This window comes from Platichthys flesus, chromosome 10 (assembly GCF_949316205.1).
Source record: "Platichthys flesus chromosome 10, fPlaFle2.1, whole genome shotgun sequence".
Lineage (NCBI taxonomy): Eukaryota > Metazoa > Chordata > Actinopteri > Pleuronectiformes > Pleuronectidae > Platichthys > Platichthys flesus.
In genome coordinates, this window is record NC_084954.1 from 14,819,271 (window position 1) to 14,840,106 (window position 20,836).

The window sequence follows — 20,836 nt, forward strand, 5'->3', positions numbered from 1 at the left end:
TCAAGATCGGTTTGTCCTGGCAAGGCTTTAGATTCCCACATCACAGATGGATGGTCAGCTGAGTGAATCAGACATTAGAACAATATTCATAATTTCATGTCAACCAGCTGTGATATGTAAAACGGTCCTGTACTAAGTACTACAGTTATTAGGGCTCAGCAGTGTGTTACCAGTATTTCTGAATATACCCAAAAATTCTGTACACATTCTTGTAAATTGTTTGGGGTATACAAATTGTTGTTGTTGCTTTGAATCAAATGTTCTTAGTTTTTCATTTTGTTGCTTGTCGACTTGGTTTCATCCTTAAAACTTTTTAAATCAATATTTTCTGAAACATCAATGGACAGTGGATATTGAGAAATTTACTTAAGAAACCAGAGTCGCTCTAAAAGTGGCTGGTTACTGTTTCGCTCTTGAACATTCTTATGAAGAAAGTCGAGACGTATGCATCCAGATTGACGTTGTGCATACATGCGCTCGTGATTCTCAGCCTTATAGTGGTCAGCATAAAGCCAGGCCCCCCCACCTTTGCAGCCCTCTGAATGGCCTTTCAGTGGCCCTGCTTTCCGTACTATCTTGTTATCTCAGCAAGTGTTTCCTGCAAGCACTTCGCTCCTCTCTGGGACATGTGGTAGAGCTTGCGCTATGTTGCATCCATGGGGTATTGTTCTCCCACAGTTTTACCATCGTAAATTGGCTGGAAACGATTTGTCAGACATGAGAAGGGGGAGGGGGCAGGAAAGGGGAAAAAACAACAACAAAATCAGGGCCCTGATGTGGCCCCAGGCACTGAACCATACACTGAACAGATAAGTTAATGGTCTCTCTAACTGCTGCAATTCAGGCCATTAAGACAAATATTATCCAGATCGCTCGGCTATCGGCTAACTGGAAGACATTTTCTAATTTATACGCTTCACTCGGAATGCTTGAGGCTATTTCAGTTTCATGACTTTTCCATATTCATCACTTTTTGTGACAAGTTAATAGAACATGGGAGGTTGTCTTACAGTGCGGTACAAATATAAATAAATAAAAGCATTATTTCATGCAAAGGCAGAAACTGGTATTTCAACCAATGAGTCAAAGGGAACATACGTTTTGTGGCCTTATCCGAAGGGAATGGCACAATTCATTTGTAAGGACCATTTCCATGTTGAGTTAATGAAGTGTGTTTATTTTTAAATTGTTGGAAGAACCACCCCTGTTTATTCCGCACGCTGATTCCTACCGAACATCAAAATGACCCTCTTTAATGAGGCAATTCCTGAACATCAGAGGATGTCTCACGCACATCCTGGCCCTTAATCAGCCGCCATGCTCTCACCTAGATCATCGAGGTTGCGCTGCAGTGCCCTATTCTAGGGAGAGGTGACACATCCTTCTACTCCCTAAGTCTCTCCGGAAGGGGCACATGTTCTGTCCGTGCAGAAAGCCGCAGGCTGGCAACTCAAATCGCCTTAGTTCGGCTGCCGCAGAGGATTTGTGAAACTATGTGTTTCATAGTTCTTCCCTATACCATCTCCTCGGGGGATCCATGCTGTCACAACCAATGTTCCCATGGAGGAAAATGACCCCCGGGGATGCGGAGATTGACAGTGAGCAGAGAGGGACCTGGAATTAGAAGTCTCAGAAGAGTCAAGAGGCTTGTGAGAGGAGCAAAAAAATAAAAACGTGCTGTAAAGTAAAGCCCTTAACATCAGCCCGGCCTCAGCTGTGACATGGGAACCCCCCACCCTAAACTATGCCTGTAGTCATTCCCCCCCTGGACAGTGAGGGCAGGTCACACATGGAGGCCGCTGGGTCACTCCCTGCTACCTCATGCCAGGCTGAGTTATGCTGGGAACCGACTGAGCGCACAACCTTGAGATTAGCCACGCAGAACCTCACACAGCTTCTGATATCAAGCCAAATAAGTAACCGTTTTGCGAAATTGCTTTGATAAGGAAATGTTGCAAGGCGAGGGAAAAGGGACCCTGGCAGTCATCAGGGGCATGAAAAATGACTGTGATTCAGTATGAAAACAACTTCCAGCTCTGTAAAATAACAGTATTCCTGCAAGTGTAGGGGAAATCAGAAGGAAGTTCCTTCCTTATAGGAGAGAGGATTGTTCTCCGGCTTTGCTTGTTTATGCAAAGCTAAGCATATTTTCTTTAAATTATGTCACAATGTATCACTGGAGTGCATCTTGTTTTGTACAGGAACAAAAATAGCATCACATTTGGAATGAGTGTGCATTTGTTTAGCTCTTCATCTCTTGATTTCATTATCGGCAAAGAGTAACCCTAGGGAACATGGATAACACTACAATTTTAAGCTCATCACCACAACAACTGACATTTAGTTTTTGTGTATCCAGTTGGTTTTGGCTCTATTAATTAATCTTTTCAACATATTGTAGTGTTTTATTTGTCTTTGTTTTGATCTTAAGTAAAAGAAAAAATGCAACCTGGTGATACGTTATTTTTTTACCACAGTGTATTTGTTGACTCATCTTCGCTCTAAGTGTGTCTATTGGAGATAGCCTAAACACATTCACTTGAAAGGCGATTAATAGTTTGGCTGAGAACTTTTTGGACCTCCCAGATGTGTGAAGTGGACGGATTTGGACAGATGTCAGACACGATGAGATTGATACGTCATGTCTGTATGGTAAACATGACACTAACGCTTATATCATCTTAACTTTGCAGACTGGAAATGATGGAAACAGCTGGCCTAGCTCAGGAAATTAGGTCATAGAACTTAACAGCTAAAGCTAAGTAACCATAAACAATGTGTTAAATAAAAAAAATAAAGAGTACAGAGCCAACAGGGAATGTGGTTTCTATGGCGTTTGTGTTAGAAAGCTATTGTCTCCTGGCAACAGCTTAATATTTACCCCTAACTAAAGCAGTCCGACATGACCGCTTGCCAAGTGTTTTGATCGGCCCCTGGTGGCTGGCTGCAGTATAGGTACAAAAAATACCTGTCTCCTCCATGTTAGTAGATGGGACATGTACCAACTAAAGAGTCAAAGTTCCTGTCAAATTGTCAGTTTAAGGAAGTTCCTATCAGACTGATGTTCAAGTGCCCATTCCCAGGTAAGTTTGGTCTTCATTAGTTATCTGACGCTATAGAAAGAGGGTGAAAGATGAAAATGAAATGGGATATTTTGGCTTCATTTCTGGAAAGTGGGAAGAAGTGGAGACGCATTGTCGATCTTTATATCTATAATATGTCATAAACAGGCATAAGCTAACTCAGGAGAAAATGCATACAAATATATATTAAATATAACATCAAACTATTCATGAAATCTTTTCTTGCTATACATGGTCTGAGTAAGTGGCCTCAAATCATCATGGGAGAAAAAGATTAGCACTCATGTCGGTTCCTGTTTGTCCTAAGGGAGAGAGTGGCTCCTTATTCCATGCCGCTGCTGGTAAACCTATCAGGGCACAAAGGAGAATGGGACCCTCTGTAGACAATATGGCTCCTCCTCAGACAATGAGGCTCTCCTCAGGACAGGGGACAACGTGGGAATCCCACGAAAGGGCCCACCTTGTCTGCTGAGTATGCTGAAATGAGTTTCACTCATTCAGTGTTAAATACAAAGCCTTTTACAAGTGTTTAACATTTGATATGACCATTATCCAATCTAATCTCTATTGTTCAGTGTGAAAAACCCCAAAGAGTAAAGCACATAAGAACAGAAAACCGCACTTTGAACTAAGAAATTGAATCGTGTCATGTTGCAGTGAAATCCTGCTGACATGAACTTGACTGAAACTCAGGACCCCTGCTGTCGTTTAGTCTGCAGCACAAAGACATTTGGAAATTGTGTCATTTCCCTTCCTAATCTACACCCATTTCCCCCCCACATATGGGTGTCATCCCCCGGTGTAAGTCAGAGAATTGCATGGGTTTGTCGCTGTCAGACATCACAATGCTCATTGTTCTAATGGCTGCCTGGGGTTGACAGCCTGAGAATTATGCATGAAAGACTGATAAACGACTCAGTAAAGTGTGCATTTGGGTCTGCACATAGTTTTTGCATGCGTGTGTGTTTATTAGACGATGCAGGAAAGATGTATTTTCATCATGTGATGACCCACTACCACTGTGAACTGGTTCCCACACCCCTTATTCTCTTTACTTTTGACACAACTACCTGTGACCGAGAACCCCCCCCCCCCCCCCCCAACACACACAACCACCCACTCCTCTAAGCCCCCTCCCTCACCAGATTAAAGTGAAACCTGGAAACCATTTTGAGTCTCTTTTTCCTCTGAATCCCTCATAATGACAGGAAAGTGCTCTGGCCCTGCTGCCACAGAGAGTAGAGGCACTGGCTTGATGGGAAACTGTGAGCCTTCGCAAAAATGGCTCCTTTTAGGGCTCTACGAGCTCTGTTCCATACACAGGCAGCAATCAAAAATGTCAAATGATGAAATAGCATCTGGCTCTTATCTTTATTTACACAATATAAATATTTTTTTCTACGTAAAGGGGGAGTACAAAATAAGACATCTAGAGACTGGAGGGCCTGTACTTCTCATGGAGGAAATAAACTGTAAGTTTATTTAAAAAAATATTAAGCCGTTATTGTAAAATTGTATATTGATGTAAATTTGATGGATAAAATGTTATTTTGCTCTGTGTCTGTGAATCGACTATTCAAATTAGTTTATTTTGTCAACAAATGAGCTGTTAACATGTACCACTCTACGAGGGCAATCACCATCCAGTTTAAATGTGCAAGGGCACAGGCACAGCAATCATTGCAAGCTTGTTACTGATCAGGAGAGTATGCACTGCTTATCCAAGGATACAACCCACTCTGTAATCAACCAATAGCCAATTATTTCCTGGACGCCAAATCCAACTCATTATCAGAGATCATTATGCCGTGATTACAGTGGAATTATGTAAAATATTACAGATGGAAAAGAAAATAAAGTTTTATTGGATGACACTCATTTCAAACTAATATGATCCACAATTGCCAGGGACAACATGATAAACCTAGAATTACCAGCCTGGGGTTGTATGCCTCTGTTTGAAATTCAAACAGCGAATCTTGAAATCCAAGTGACAACTGATCAAAATTAAAGGAAATTCTCTGAAGCCATATCTTGTGAGGCTGCTGTACCCTTTGGCCGTTGACCATACAAATTTAAATAGTTTATCCATGGGTCTCAGTGAATATTTGAGCCAAATTTTAAAGGATTATCTCAAGGTGCTCTTTAAACACCACATTCATGAGGCAAAAAAGTATTATGCGAGGTCACAATATTGTCTTTTGTCATTGGACCACCAAAATCAAAACACTTCCTCCCTGTGTCCAAGTAAATGTATCAAATGTGCAGAAAAAAAATCCCCCAACGTGTTATAATCAATCAATCAATAAAATGTTCAATCAAATTTTGTTTGGATAGCCCATATTCACAATTCATCTCATAGGGCTTTAACATGGTGAGACATCCTCTGTCCTTAACCCTGAGCAAGACTAAGGAAAAATTACTATGACACCTCATAGAGAGCCACGTGAGGTATCCCTCTCCCAGGACAGAGAGAAGTGCAAAAGATGCCTAGTGTAGGAAAACATCATCAAGATTAAAGTTTTTAGCAGCATTGATGAGGGTAAACATTTTGAAGGATAACTTCAATACTATACGTCAAGCAGTCCTGCTGCAATCATAGTCTATGGTCAGCAGCCAGCAAGATCATGATCCTCCATCCAGATCGGATCCACTATAGTCCACAGTCATTGTCCACTGCTGCTTATTAGGATCCATATTCAGCTGCCGACTTCGGTCGTGGTCCACCACCATTATATGATACCAACGCGACACAGGATCCGCCATTACCACTACGATCAGCCCGCACGATATAGAATCCACCGTACTGGATCAACCATTGCGACCTCTGATGCGCGATCCACAATCTTAATCCATGGTGCGGCCACAGCAGGCCCGGATCTGCAGGCGATAAAGCAAAGGGACTCCGGGGAAGGGGTCAACTCAGGAACATGTAATGATGAGACGTGATAGGGATGAAGAAGAGGAAGGAGAAGCTGGAAAGAGAAGCTTCGTGTGTCGTGTCATAAATTCCCTTCGCATCTAAAGGCCGGAGCATGCTTCTGCAACTGCGTCGGCGGCTTTTCACGCAGCTGTGTCGCAGGACTCTTTGTCATTCATGCTTCCCCAAGCTTTGCGCCTCTTACAAAGCAATTCCCCGCTAGAACACTAGGCGGAGTAATGTTTTTTGTCAAAGACTACCTTAGAGACGCCTTCTTTCTTCTTCGTCGATTGTTTATGTACATAGCCACTGCGGCTCCTCGTAGCCTCTTTCTGGCGGACAAATCCGCCTGTCAGTTACGGGTTATAAAAGTGATCATACTATCGGGTCTCTTCTGCCAATTGCTCTTCTATTTGGTCCATATTCGTTCTTCTAAATCTTCCATGATTTCTGCCAGTATTATGGGGCATGAAACCGGAAACTAGACTCCGGACGGGATGTGGTAAGCAGACCAATCACAAGCCTTGCGGGCTGCGTGAGGCTCGCGTCGTTTTGTCGTGTAATTAGAAAAATTGGGTGACGCACGTAAGCCCGTAAGAAGAGATATCTAAGCACGTAAGGGGCCTGGAAGGGCTCTTGCGCTTGCGGGCCCGTGAAAACGCAGAAGCATGCGCCGGCCTTTAATGTCATCAGGGGTTTTGGCCTTGTAATAAATGACAAAGGCTGAACTTGAGGGTACATTGAGGCTCAAGGTAAATCTGACTGGCTACTGGTTTGTATGGTAGTACGATGACAACCATGTGGCCCACTCAGTAGATCAGCCATCAATACCTCTATGCCTTTTTATGCCTGCCGCACTTATTAGCTCTAACTAAAGGCTTTGTCAAAAAGGAAGGTTTTGAGCCTACTCTTAAACGAACAGAACTGAAAGTGGTAGATTATTCCACAGGAGAGGAGCTTGATGGCTAAAAGCTCTGGCTCCTACTCTACGTTTAGAGACTTTAGGGATAACAAATAGGCCTGAATTCTGGGAGCGTAGTGCTGTAGTTGGTTGATAAGGTACTAACAGCTCTTTAAGGTAAAAAGGCGCTATATTATTAGTGGCTTGAAGGTGAGGAGGAGAATTTTTAATTCTATTCTAGATTTAACCGGAAGCCAGTGTAGCGATGCTAATACTGGAGAAATGTGCTCTCTTCTCTTGGTTCTCGTCATTAAAGGACAAATCAGGATCAAAGATCACTCCCGAGTTCCTGACTGTTTCATTGGGACAAAGTACATGTTTTCTAAGGTCACAGTGACCTTTGACCAGATAGTTTTAATCAGTACATCCAAGTGAACAGTTGTACCAAAGCTGAAGAAACTCCCTCAAGGTGTTCCTTTGATATCATGTTCACAAGGACACAAGGAAAAATTATGTCTTTTAAGGTAATAGCAACGATCCTTGACCACCAAAATATAATCAGTTTATTCCTGAGCTGTATTTGTACTGAATTTGAAGAAACTTCCTTAAGGCATTCTTGAAAAATCATGTTCACGAGAATGGTACAGTTGGGCAGACAACCCGAAAACATAATGAAATAACAAATAACAAAAACAGATTTCTGATGAAACCTGGCAGATGGGGATCCAGCTGTGGATGAGTAAGGGACACTGGTTAGAACAAAGGAGGAACACCCACACACCGTTTCCTCCATAAATCACCCGGACGCCCACCAGACAAATATGGCTGCCGGAGATGTTCACCAGGAAGCGTGAAGGCTGTCCCGATCTGTGGGTGGTTTACGACTGGTGTTAGTGGCATTGTGTCAGCCGGACACGTTCTCAGGGTTAAAGAGGGACCCGACAAGAGATAAGAGCTACAGCACACCTGCCTGAACAAATACACTGTGATGCACTATGCTGGATGCTGAATGTGATGGCAACTGTTTTCTGTTTCACTAAGCTTAACAACAACATCTTGTAACATCTAAAACACTGAACAATATTACAATTGTATAACATTATAGTAGAAACCAAATAGTGACGCATCTGGCTCTGATACCTTCAGATGGTTGCAATAATTAGCTTCCCCACTTCATCCTCATTATACAGGCAGCACCAAAACACTTTGCTCTCATTAGGGCCGCGCCATTGTCCGTCAGCAGTTAGCAACCATTTTGCCCTCCCCATTACAACACAAAGAGTTGGGCGGTAAAAACAGTTTACCCACAAATTTCCCTCTGTGTGCCCACTGGTTCTCTCCTCTCATTCAAGCAAAGAAGTAAAGACCATCTGCTCATTTTTTTTAAAAGAACTCCAAAACACTCACTGATGCATATTCACTGGCCGTGTTGGCACCGGCCGGCAGATTATTTGACCAAACACCCACCAGAACACATCTCAAAGAAGACTGTGGACGGAGGCCACTGCTTTCAATGTGAACGCGTGAGACTTTACAAAGATGAATGGAAACCAAACGAAAAGTTTGGACAGAGAACGAGGCCAGGCATTACAGCCTCTGGTAAAGTAAAGAAAATGAAACCAAAAAAAGAAAAAAACAACGTCATTGTGTAAGCATAAACAAACTATGAAATATTTACAAATATAAATATACAAATTGAATAAATTCAGTTCCAAATCAAAAGCTTTTTTCAGTAATTTATTTTTCAGTAGTAAACAAGTCATTGTCTTTTTCGCTGGATGCTTCAAGCACCGAAGGCCTCTGTGAGGTCCCGCCCTCTTCAGGCAGATGTTTGATTTACAAATTGTTGGACTTTACAGTTGACATAACTACTCTGGAAATTCTATTTGCCCAAAATGGAAAAGTTTCATTTTAGTTTTAAAACTGTTGCTGGGTCTGGACCCCTAAAACTCACGTGGACTGAGATCATTTTAGTTTTGAAATGGCATTTTAAAATGAAAATGTATAAGTGGGGATGTGTCAATAGTTCTTTTACAACCGACTCCTTTGGGCAGTGTCACACCATGTGGGGCCAAACAAAAACGCATTAATCTGCACTTTGTATGAATATTCAGATACAGCTGTCTGTGACACAGAGATAGCAGCTGGTGAGCTCGGGCCCCACAGATATCCCGGTGCCATGCCTGGACTGAAGCTAATGCATCTGGGCCAAGTCGTGGCCCGGCCAGCAGTGGCAGGAACCACCCAGACCCAGGGTCCCAAAACCACCCTCTGCTACCCAAGGGTGGTCAAACACTCAATAAACTGTGTTAGCAGCATGTAGCAGATTCGTGATGACGCGTTAAGTATGTCTCTGTTATGGTGATAGAAATATCTGGGATGTACAGCAGCAGATATGACAGGCTGCCCTGTGTTCATGCTGTGTTAGATTCCAGGAGAAATCAGATTTACTGTGTAAGTCTAATAGAGTTTTACTATTTGACTGAGTGCATATGTTATGTCATATTAGTGCAGTCAATACCAGGTGTTGAAACAGATGGCAACACAGCACTTAACTTAATATTTGTGTTTTAGCTGAGCACGAGTGAAAAAGCATTTGAAACATGATAGAATTCACTTTACTTAACCACTCACAGTAAAGTTTAAACCTGAATCAATATTTCCTCAATAAAAATAATGGAAACAACCGGGTTAGTGCTGCCTTTTCCCAGATGATATGATTTCAATTTGCCCTTTTTAATTACCCGTCTTAATCTCACACGAATCCAATTATATTGCTATAACAACTAAACGCAAGTACGACGGTGTATGATGGTGAGAGTTTTGGTGTTCGGTGGGCCTGGCACTGCCCCCCCCCCCCCCCCCGCCAGTTCACGTGTTGGCCCTGACAACACAACGCCACAGTGCCAGGCTGTCAACGTGCCAGGCTCAGGGCGCAGCTGCCAGGCCAAACCAGCAGGCGCTAATTCAGACAACCACAGGATCCCCCTCCCCTGCACCCCTTCTTCTTCCAGGCCGTCCCTGTGGCTACAACTACCCACACACGCACGCAGAGTTTAATTATGACAAACCTGCCAACAGCTAATCTTCCATCTTTTTCTATCAAAGACAAGAGTAGCTAAGGGGGTTGCTAATATTCGAATGACGAATTACCAGAAATACTGGTTTCCTTTGACCGTCGGGGGCCTCTCACCATCGAGCAAAGCCTGAAAATCTTTCAAAAGCCAGCGATGCAGGGAAATCTGGAGCACACTATTTCCTTTTGATTCCCACTGATCACAGCTCCGTCATGAATGTGGCCAAGGTATCACATCGACAATGATTTTAATCCCCAAAATTGTTTACTAAAACCAGCACAAAAAGTAGAATTAGCTCCTCTGATGGGAGTTTCTGTGGTTAAATCCTGCAGAGTGACCGCTGTGTTTGCAAAGAGCCAATTGATGAGTTTTCTGGGGGCTGAAGAATTGCTCAACATTTTGATTGGATCTTTGTTACACGCCAACCAATATCCTTACATCCTGCTCCCAGTGATCGTCTAGTTTAGTTGAACACTAGTGCAGTGCCCGTTCTCAGCCCCTCTGCTGTTTGTTTGACCTGTGGTGTAGTGGTTGCAGCTTTCTTTTTGAAACTGTAAAAGTGACCTGCAGAAATTGAGTGAAGCTTGACTCAGTACGCAGAACACAGAAAAATCTGTTGTTGCCATTGTCTTGAACACGCCACGCTGGTCACCAAATTCAATACTGCACTCCCTGGGGCCCGGAACAAAACACACGCCAAGTGTTTTCGAGATATGTGAGCCACAGACAGAGATTCCTGGAATTAAAATGGTCTTATTTAGTACAGCTGAAGGCCGACATTACCAACACCACTCAAACCCAGTGTCATCTGCTCCCTCACCTGTCACTCAGCCCCTATCGGAGCTCGTCTGTCCCAGCTGAAGGTCACAATATGGCTGATTCCTTTGGAGAGGCCCCGAAGGTCCCGAGGCTCCAAGCTGCTTGAGTAAACACGGCACAGCAGTTCATAAAGATGCATATTGTGTGCCTGCATCTGCTTGTGTGTGCGTTTGAATGAACGTGTGTATATTCAGGGGGTCTTCCTGTGCTGGGTTTCCTCACCGCAGGGTTCCGTACATACCATTGGTAAGACCGGCTAAAATATAGATGCTGTGTTTTGTAAAAAAATTGTTGCTGTACTTTAGAGGAACATCTGGACAGGTCAGCCTTTCTCACGTGAAATATTCATCCTCCCACTGAATATGACCAGGGGACAGAGAAAGAGGGCCATTATGAGAGGAAGAAAGGTAGAGGTGCTGCTGGTGGTTGTGGTTTTGAGGGGGGATCTGAATTCAACAATAGGGTTTTCTCTCAACAGATGGAAGGCTGGTTGCAGGGATATAGTTCAGTGTCACAGTGGAACCGGATATCTGGTTATACTCCTCTCTCCCTCCAAAAACACAAACGGATTACATGCGGTTACATGAATAATGAAAATGTGATCGTTTCAGTGACATGCGTCTAATTTGTAGCGCCACAGTAGCGAACTGCTGACATGCCCCGTCCAGGGTTTCCCCCAGCACTATCTTGTTAAGGCGGCCGCCTTAACAAGACTAGGGCCCCGCCTTGACTACCAATGTACTGAAAAAAAGTATTGGTGATTGGTCCGCTAACGCCAGCATTTCGGAATGGAAACTTCCTGTTCCATTCCCTACATCACAATAAACCAAAATCTCAACTACGACTCTATAATTCGTGTGACAAGTGTGTTAAGCCAGCAGCGTTGTCCGGCTGACGGTGGCTGGTTAGAGCACTTACGGCACGTGTGTACGGTCACATACTGTTATAACGAACTTTCATAACGTGGCTAGCGGGCTAACCACCATGCTAACTGCGGTGGGAACAGCGCAAAAACCCGCTGACTTTAATCCCACGGCTCATGACACTCTTTCTCAAACACCGTCAGGTTAGAAGCAAACACTTTAGATCGATACTAACTAACGGTAGTAGTTAGTATCGGGTGTCCCTGCTGACTGTGTGTGGAAGCTGGGGGGAAGCTAGCTGCCTCCGTGTAGCTTCAAGCTGTTGCAGCTGTTGAATTAGCAACGCAGTTTGGAAACAAGACCGGGGAACCGCTGCGTTAAGACACGATAACATAAGCATTATGACCCGCTGGGTGTCACTTTATTCAGCAAAAACTGTCGCGTCATCAACATCCTTTTTCTGTTAGCTGCCATCGTTCACTGTGTGTGAGGAGCCGGGAGGACGTAAATAAACCAGCGTGGACTTCTTCTATATACCTCATGAGGTAGGCTTCTCTAAGCTCGACTTCAGTTGCGCCATCTACTGTTATGGCGGTGAATTGTTTTCACAACAAAAAGGCTCGTAGAACTATAAATCAAAAAGGGTCCGTCCGCTCCGTCCGTCCGTCAGTCCGCAACGGACTCGGAGTAGCATACATTGGCCTTAAGCTGCGTAAATGTCTAGTAATATCTCGATTTTAATTGGTCCATGAATGATATGTAACGTAAAGGCTTATGTGGCATACCATTTACGTAAAAAAGGCACAAAGAATGATGCTTATTTGCGTACATGTTAAATCATACAGAATCAGGTGCGCATGCGCGAAAACTTTTTTTTTCTTGCCGTCCACAATGAATAGGCGGTTAATTTGAACGGAATCCGACATCACAAACTGTCATCTTCAGAGGCAGCTTGATTTTTCTTAAAAACCGGCTTAAACCCTATTTTGTAGTGTCTGCATGTTTTCCACAACATTTGTACCTACTGTTGTTTATTTATATTGAAATAAACAGTTGTTTATTTCATTCATGCGTACTGGCATCTTTGAGCAAAATACCCCCAAAAATTTTCGCCGCGCCGCTACGCGCCGCGCCAACAGCACCGCCACCTGCTTACCACCTTGACTGACAGATTTACTGGGGGAAACACTGCCGTCAATCCGACCCTTTGTACCGCTGCACTGCTCAGGCGCAAGCAACAGATCGAGTTCTTCCAACAAGCCAATCAAAGACACTTTCTGCCGCCTATGGCTAAACGCAGCTCTCGCTTGAAATAACTGGCTGTTAATTAAAAATGTCTACGTGACCACAAGCACAAATAAAAAAAAGGTCACAAACAATCTGATTACTGACGGCCCAGTGGTCCAAGCAGCTCGGTGATCAACTTTTCCCCTTCCTTCAGCGTTACCGGAGAAATGCACCGTGATCTGATCGTGCACTTAGTCAGCAAACTCAGCAATGAATTTTAATGATGTGCTTAGAAGTGCAAACCAACATGACAATGCTAACAAGAGGCCATTTAGGGGGAGTGGGGGGTTTATTTTGTAAAATTATCCTTCCCTCCTTAATAATTAACGACAGCCTATAAATTATGAACAAATCAGTAGCCTAACACTCAACTAGAGTAGGAAGGGTTGCCTAGGAGCACTGGCCTCCTCTGAACACCTTGTTGTTTTTCTGTTGTTGGGACCTGGAGTTTCTGCAGTATGACGGTAACATAGTGGGGAGTAAATAAGATGGTGGTGCAGAGGGTCGGGGAAAATACCTGGGGGCCGGAGTCCTGGGTGATCAATATTGAAGTCTGGCATAAGTCTGTGTGGCTTAGTGCACTTAGGACACTGTAGCTGTTTTCAGACATGGACTCTGGAAAATCAGAAGGAGATTGTCCCGGTCTGACGCATATACAATAACAGGAGGATGTCCGGAAGATTCAGGTGAGGGGTGGCGTCTTGGAAGAGCACACAGGAGGCAGGACATTGTGGGAATCATGTTTTTGTTTACAGCACATCAACAGTGACGCAGGCCCATATCACCTAAAGCTCTAGAATCTTTTGCAAGTCGATATTTTTCATCTTTGTGTACTTCATGTATGGAACCTCTATTTCTTCCTGAGACATTTGGTATATTTTCTTTTTTTCAGTTGTGCATCTTTCATCAATGCTGCCACTCGCTCACTCTTCCCTGACACATCCCTGCTGAATTCTCACATGGGCTGGCAGAAAAAGGTTTTGAAATGTCAGGAGCAATTAACTCAGACAATTGCGTTCTCAGGTTGAGACCCTCTGGAAAACGATAAGGCTTCAGTGCATATCTGAAAGCAGCTAATATGGTTAAATAGTGGTCTAGGAATATAATGCAATAATTCTGAAAAAAAAGAAAAAGTAAACAAGTGCCAATTGTATTTTTGTGCGACCCATTTCCATTACACCTTTAGCAAAGACCAGGCCTCCTGGTTCCCACTGCTTAGTCAAAACAATAACTTGCTTTACGCGGTTGAGCCTCCATTTTCGGATGCTAAATCAACACAGCTGGACATCCTAAAGTTTGTGTTTATGTCTGTGCGCTACCTTTCCGACTTGGGTCTAAAAATAGGTCGGCAGCATCCTGCTGTGATGCTGAAGGTGCAGTCATCTTTCCTCTCCGAAGGACACAACACTGTCTGAAGTTTGGGAGCGGGAGGGGGGGAGGGAGCTGGAGGAGGGGGGTGGATGGGAGGGAGGGAGGAAGCGGTGACTACCGTGTGACAAGCGCCCTGTTCCTTCCTCCCAGGCCTGAGAAACAGGAAGTGCTGCACATAAGGCATTATTGTGACGGAGAGGAAATGCAAGGTCCTCTATAATAAGAGCCCAGATCTGGTTGTCAATGACAGGAGCCAGTCCTCCACGGCCCCACAGAGACCCGAAGGCCCCTGACACATCTACCCCCCCCCCCGTCCCTCTCAGTGCTTCATTGTTGAGTTAAGAAGATATATAAAACAAGCTTCCACTTCCATGTGTGATGACCACCTTGTCAAAATACGTGCAAGCTTTGTGCTCTCACCTACACCACTAACTTCTGGAGGATGTGAACTCAGCAGCTCAAAGATAAAGACAAGTGAATCAGATTTAAGATGATGCGTTAAACCTTTTGTTCCATGCTTAAACCCACCCACACAGAGATTGAGCAACAAAAGCGTTTCTAAGGGTTAACACAGGCATATGGGAAGGATCCACCCTGCTTGTGTTTAGCAGAAGCTGAGGGGGAGCCGGTTGCTAAGAGAGATGCAAGGCTTTGTGCCGTGCTCCCTCCCAGTTAATTAAAATCCTACTTTATCTGTTTCATGCTTTCAATCAGAAAGCTCTGGAAAGGGCCCAAGCCTCTGCATGTAGATAACCATAGCAATAAGATGTGATTAATAAAAGGGGGGGTGCAGTTGCACTGCAGGTTGCAGCAATGCCCTGCTGTTGGTTTAAACGCAGGCACCAACCTCTGATCAGACTGAAATGGCTGAGCAGTGCCTCCCTGCAAAGTCCGCGCAAAGCAGCAAATTACATGGATGAGATCGGCTTTTGTAGGACATGACAGGTGCTGGCCACCTGTGGTCACGTGCATCTGAACTGCGGCGACGACTGAAACCACGGAGAGTCTGCACCACTGCTCAGCTGGTGCCAAGTCTAATGTTTTTTTTTGTTGCCCGTAATCAAAAGAAGTGTCTGCTAGCAAGGTTTTTGCTCAATTAACAGCAGATCCATCAATGGCCGCCTCAGCTTTTCACTATCAATTAACTGCAACACAGAAGCCAAGCTGCACGGGTAATCAATCACGCTGAGCTTAGCACATTATGCTCTAATGGGCATGTGTTGCTGCTGTTGGTTTTAGTTTGTGTTCCACCAGCCAAAGCTATTATTTCGTGACACTGTGATCCACTATCAAAACACAGTAAATGTGAAAAATAATCTGTTCTAATAACTTCAAGTCCTATCGATATCAATAATCTAGATGTTACTGTTAAGAGTGCAATCAATTACCTTGAATCAATATGAATTGTTAAAGTGAGATAGGTTCACAGGCTTTGAAAGAATAATACAAGTCAAATTATAGACAAGGAAGCATTTTGTCACAAATGATAGAAATATATTTGAAGTGAATTGTTATGCAATGTACACTACAATCGCCTCTTCTTTCTTCTAACTGAAATTATTCTCATGAACACCTGATTTCAAACCAACCTCTGAGGAACACAGGATATTTACTGCCATCTACTGTTCACTCTAAGAAAACACAGCAACTGGAACGTCAAACATCTTTAAGGCAGGTGGTCATACGTGTTTCGTGACACCTCCTTTAGCCTGTGAAGGATCTGAACAGCTGAGCCACGGGGGGTGAGAGGGACTTGGGAATCGCCGGGGAAATGTCGCCTCTCATTCCAGAAGTATCCTTAGGGATTTCAGTAGCACCGGTGCCAGCCGGCGTCACCCACTGGGAGGGTGTGAAGCCTGGCCATGAAGGAGTCGTCTCCACCCTGCCTGGACTTTTGATGTCCCCAGCGCTCGCTCCGGGGATCTGGGCTGATGGCATCTGGAAGGAAAGACCTCTCCCTATGGCAGGTAAGACATATTGGGCCGACTGCTCTTTTCCAACAGGCCTTCCTCTACCTATTGTGTTCATCAGTAGGTCTGTGCAGCCTCTGCCTATAGCCACAGTCAGGGGACTGACAGGGGACACTTGTGCTGGCAGGTCAGGAGAGGCATGGACATCAAGAGAGGAAACACTTGGGGGAGGTGTGGGTTTTTGGTTAGAGAGAAGGTCCAGTTGTGCTGCTGATGGTGACTCCACAGTTGCAGGTTCACAGGAGCCTGTCTGTGTCTGACTCACCTCTTCTGGTGCAGGTGGGGTCTGGGATGGGATCTTGGTTTGGCGTTTGAAGCGAGCCAGCAGACCCTGCTCTGTGATGGGGTAGTGGTCCGCAGCCCACTTGTGTCGCTCCTGATGCATTTGCTGCAGCTGCCTGAGTTCTGTGGGCAACTCCAACACACTCTCCTGTGGAGGTAAACAGGTAAATAGTTATATATTACTCACTCACCTTGATGCATGTGTGTCACTGTGCATTAGAAAACAAATGGTTCTGATATCGTGAAACATTTAAATTCAATAATGAGGTGCTAACCAAAAAATTCTATACTTACATAAATATCTGTGTTTAATGAAATTAATGAAGAATTTAAAATAAATCTAACTCATCTTGGGGGCAAAAAAGAAACTGCCAGTTTGTGAATTACCCACCATTCTGACCATCTCCAAACCATCAGGTTCATAGTGGCAACTGTGAAGGTATGAATCCACCAGCGTCATGTAGTCAATCATCAGAGTATCCAGCAACACCAGTCTGAGAGGCTGCAGGTGGATCACTGACAGAGCCATCACCTTCAGCAGGGTCACAGGACACGGGCGCTTGAACCACATCTCTCTTTCTACCTGTTAAAAACACACACATCTCTTTTGCTGCTTTGCTAGGAGGTTGTCTAAATATGTATGTGTGTGTGTGTGTGTGTGTGTGTGTGTGTGTGTGGTACCTTGGTGAGCTGTGACTTCATCTGAAGGGACAAGAGCTGGGAGGACGGTACCTTCAGATGAAGACTCACCACCTCCTGCAGCTTACTGACTCTCTCAGGAAGAAACCCGCCTGTCTCTGAGTAGAAGCACATGACATCGGCCACCTTGACACATGTAGATAAAAAAATAAAAAATAAAGTGAAGGCAAGCCATGATCATCATTATCGTCATGTTGACTTCTGAAAAGTGGATGCTACTGCAATTTGTATTTACTTGTGTGTCAAAGACGTTGGTCAGCTTCACTCCAAACTGTGCAATCAGACATCCAGCGATGGCTCGGCAGTCGTGAATCACCTGCACCAGAATCAACAAACTGTAAATGTTATGATAATAATCAATAAACTGTGATTGAACAAGAACATCTACAGTGCTTACCTTTAATATTTGTTTATTTTCCAGGATCATAGACAGGCCGTTCTTAAAGGCTCGGGCTCCAAGTAACAGAATGTCAAACAAGTATACCTTGTTTTTAGTGGCAATCTGCAGAAATGAAAATGAGACAAGTTATATTTTCCAAAGAAGGACGGAGGAAATCTAGACAGCAGAGGTTAAAGGTTTCACAGGATGTCTCACCTGCAGCCAAGACAGTCTCCCATTCTGAAGCACCTCGAGTCCATCAGACCCCACACTGATCACATTCTGCTTCTTGATGTGCATCACCTAAAGGATGATAAGTCATGACAGGTAGCAAAATACACATGCCACCATTATTATTAAACATCCGTGCAAATTAGCATCCTGAAGAATACATGTTAAAAGCACTTAAATCAGCTTACAGCAGGCCCAAACTTCTCATGGAGCTCGTCGATGACTACGAAGTTGATGTGCTCCTCCTCTTCCTCATCGCGATCTGCAAGAAAAGGAAAGTCCTCTTTAACGGGATGAAGGATTTCTCCCTCAAAAAACACTAGTTGTCTGTGTTTGAATGTAGATTTAGGGAATAGATGTTTAAATGTACAAACGTACATGAAACTCACCCATGATCATTGTCTTCCTGTACGGCTGGAACTCCTCCACATTCAACTGGTCCTCCAGTCTGCTCTCAGTGGTACTTCTGAGCAACACATCGCATGTTACAGCTTGTGGGGCCTGTATGTTGTCGCCAGCAGTGACACGTTGTGTGTTGTTTACTTACCCACTGTCCCCGTTGGTTTCGTTGTGAAACTCCACTGTTGATATGATGATGATAATACATTTCAGATATCAAATCTTTGCAACCTTTATAACCAGGCACGTGCACAGATAGACCCCTAGTGGTGCTCAAGCACCTGCCCTTTTGCCCTGGATGAAAAGTGCCCTTCTGCTGGAGCCCAATTTTTTCCTCATTCATCAATATTTAAGAATACAAATTACTCTCTCGGTCATACATTCCACCCAAATGTGTTTTGATATCTGACAGGGCATTTATTTGAGTTCTTGTGAGTATGTCGCCCCGATATGCTCCGCGGCGCTCACCAGCCCCCGCTGCGCCACTCCCTCCCTCCCCCTCCTCCTCCTCCTCAACCAGCCGAGCGCCAAACGGCTGCAGCCACTTCTCCTCTGACCCGCAGCATCAGACAAACAGGCCATGACGGTGTTTGTGCAATCCTCGACATTGTTTGGTGATAAATGAACCACAACATTGGCTCCGCTGAAAACATTACGTCGCAACTGGTACGACGTTTCCTAAAAGATAAACAAACAAAAAACTCACGAAATCCGTGATTTCAAAGCCTTATCCAGCTGTTTACTGACGTTTGTCATGTTTAATGAAGAGAAAGAGGGAGAGATGCAGACAGACAGACAGACAGACAGACAGAGATTTTAAAGGCAGTTTTACTGTTCTACAAATTAGACAAGTTCACTAGTTTTGTTTCATTTAAAATCGTAATTATTGAAATGAAAGGTAGGTCTTAAGTTGAGCTACATGACAGTCTGGTGAGGTAAATTGTGCTATATTACTAGTGTAATGCTGCTTATGCTTCAACTCTGTCAGAAAACAGTAAAAATGTGTGTGTACTGTGTTGTCTGCTTTATAGAGATTATGTTAGTCACTCTTGATTATTATGCACAACATTGATTCATCTCATTTACAAAATTTGCAGCATAATGCCAAGACAAGAGAGATTTCAAAGCAGAAGGACAGGGAACTGCAGCAAGCAGCTCAGGGTAGCAGCTCTCTTGTATCTTGGATCAGGCCATCAACTAGTAAAACAGATGAGGGAGAAACAGTAACCCTACCTGGTCCAGGGGAGCCATTCATTATTTATTCAGTATTATTTTTTTTAATTTCATGAATAATTTTGGCGATGGGTGCCCTTTTTTTTGGTTTGAGCAACTGCCCCCCAACATGTCTGTGCACGTGCCTGGTTATTACTATCCAGCCACACGTGTCTGAACCCTCACGTGTCAGGAGTTCACTCACCATTGAGAATCTCACGCCCAAAGAATATTTTGGAGCCAGGATATCTGCAGCCATTACTGACACTAACCACTGAAACAAATAGAAGTATATTAGCATTTGGCTAACTTTAGAAAAAACTGAGAAATGTTATCGGCCTACAGGCAATACAATCATTTAAAGACGTTAGCTCATGTTTAGCACACAAAAAGGCTAACTAAACAAAATTAATCAATGTATCTGACCGTCAGCCAGAACCAGCGTTTTGTTGGGATTTATCCTCTGGACGACGCCGAGGTAGGACGAGGTCTTCAGGGTCAGCTTGACGCGTTTCCCCTGGAGGATGCTCATGAACTGGATGTCGTCCACAACCATTTTTGATAAACGATGTCAATCTCAAGTTAACTCGGGCTTTTAAAAACACAACGAACCCGACACAAAGCCTTTCAGCGCCTTTTCACTGTCAGCTACAGTGACGACGAACTGGGTGTACAACTTAGCACTTAGCAAGTTAGCTTAGCCACCTTAGCCACCTGTCATCAAGCTAAACCACCGGTGTAATGATGCGTTCACAAACTCTCCGTTAATTTCAGACTTGGCCTATAGTACCCCGCTGACCTGACCGATTAAATATCATAAATGCATCTTCTGCTACATAAAAATTACTTACAAATATAAGTAAGTAATGTTTACTTGCAAAAGTATTTAGAAAATCATTTGTAAATGTCTGACTTTGGTCACCAGCAGGAGAGTAACATATGTGATATTTTCATGAATCCATGCTGATGGGAGCAGGAGGTCATATAGGTTATTGTTTTCAATACACTTACTATAAGTAAGATAGTTATTAAGACTTATAGTAAGTAAGTAAGTTTTATTATGACAGTGAGGTAATCAAGCTAAAAGTCAAATTATTGTCAGATTAAAAATAGTATTTTAAGTGTGTCAAACCTTTTTTTTTAACAATAGGCACTGTTCTCAGATTTCTTTCTTCAACACCTGCTTTTTTCTAATACTGCTCAGTGGAGTGGTGGTGGAGCAGCAACAAGATCTTTTACACTAAATACACAATCTACATATCAATTCATTTGATAATTCACAATAACTAAATAAGGCCACTATGTGTTTCCCAGGTGGTCAGGCAATAGCTCAGAATATCCAG

The 20,836-nt window shown here is 43.7% G+C and overlaps 1 protein-coding gene across 2 annotated transcripts; it reads right to left on the reverse strand.

Annotated features, from left to right (window-relative positions):
* Positions 1-9,901: 9,901 nt before the first annotated feature.
* exd1 (exonuclease 3'-5' domain containing 1) lies at positions 9,902-20,207 on the reverse strand. 2 transcript variants are annotated; one of them, XM_062397586.1, is made up of 13 exons: positions 19,920-20,207; positions 19,699-19,767; positions 18,430-18,463; positions 18,272-18,348; positions 18,071-18,144; positions 17,868-17,954; positions 17,670-17,774; positions 17,508-17,588; positions 17,255-17,398; positions 16,965-17,156; positions 16,557-16,721; positions 10,802-10,898; positions 9,902-10,717 (listed from the first exon to the last, which is right to left on the reverse strand). In XM_062397586.1, the coding sequence occupies exons 1-12, from the start codon at positions 20,047-20,049 to the stop codon at positions 10,809-10,811; spliced, it is 1,248 nt and encodes a 415-aa protein (XP_062253570.1). In that variant the 5' UTR covers positions 20,050-20,207; the 3' UTR covers positions 9,902-10,717; positions 10,802-10,808. The 2 variants fall into 2 exon arrangements, with proteins under 2 accessions (XP_062253570.1, XP_062253569.1); XM_062397585.1 differs by lacking the exons at positions 9,902-10,717; positions 10,802-10,898 and having other exon boundaries at positions 15,817-16,721.
* Positions 20,208-20,836: the final 629 nt, after the last annotated feature.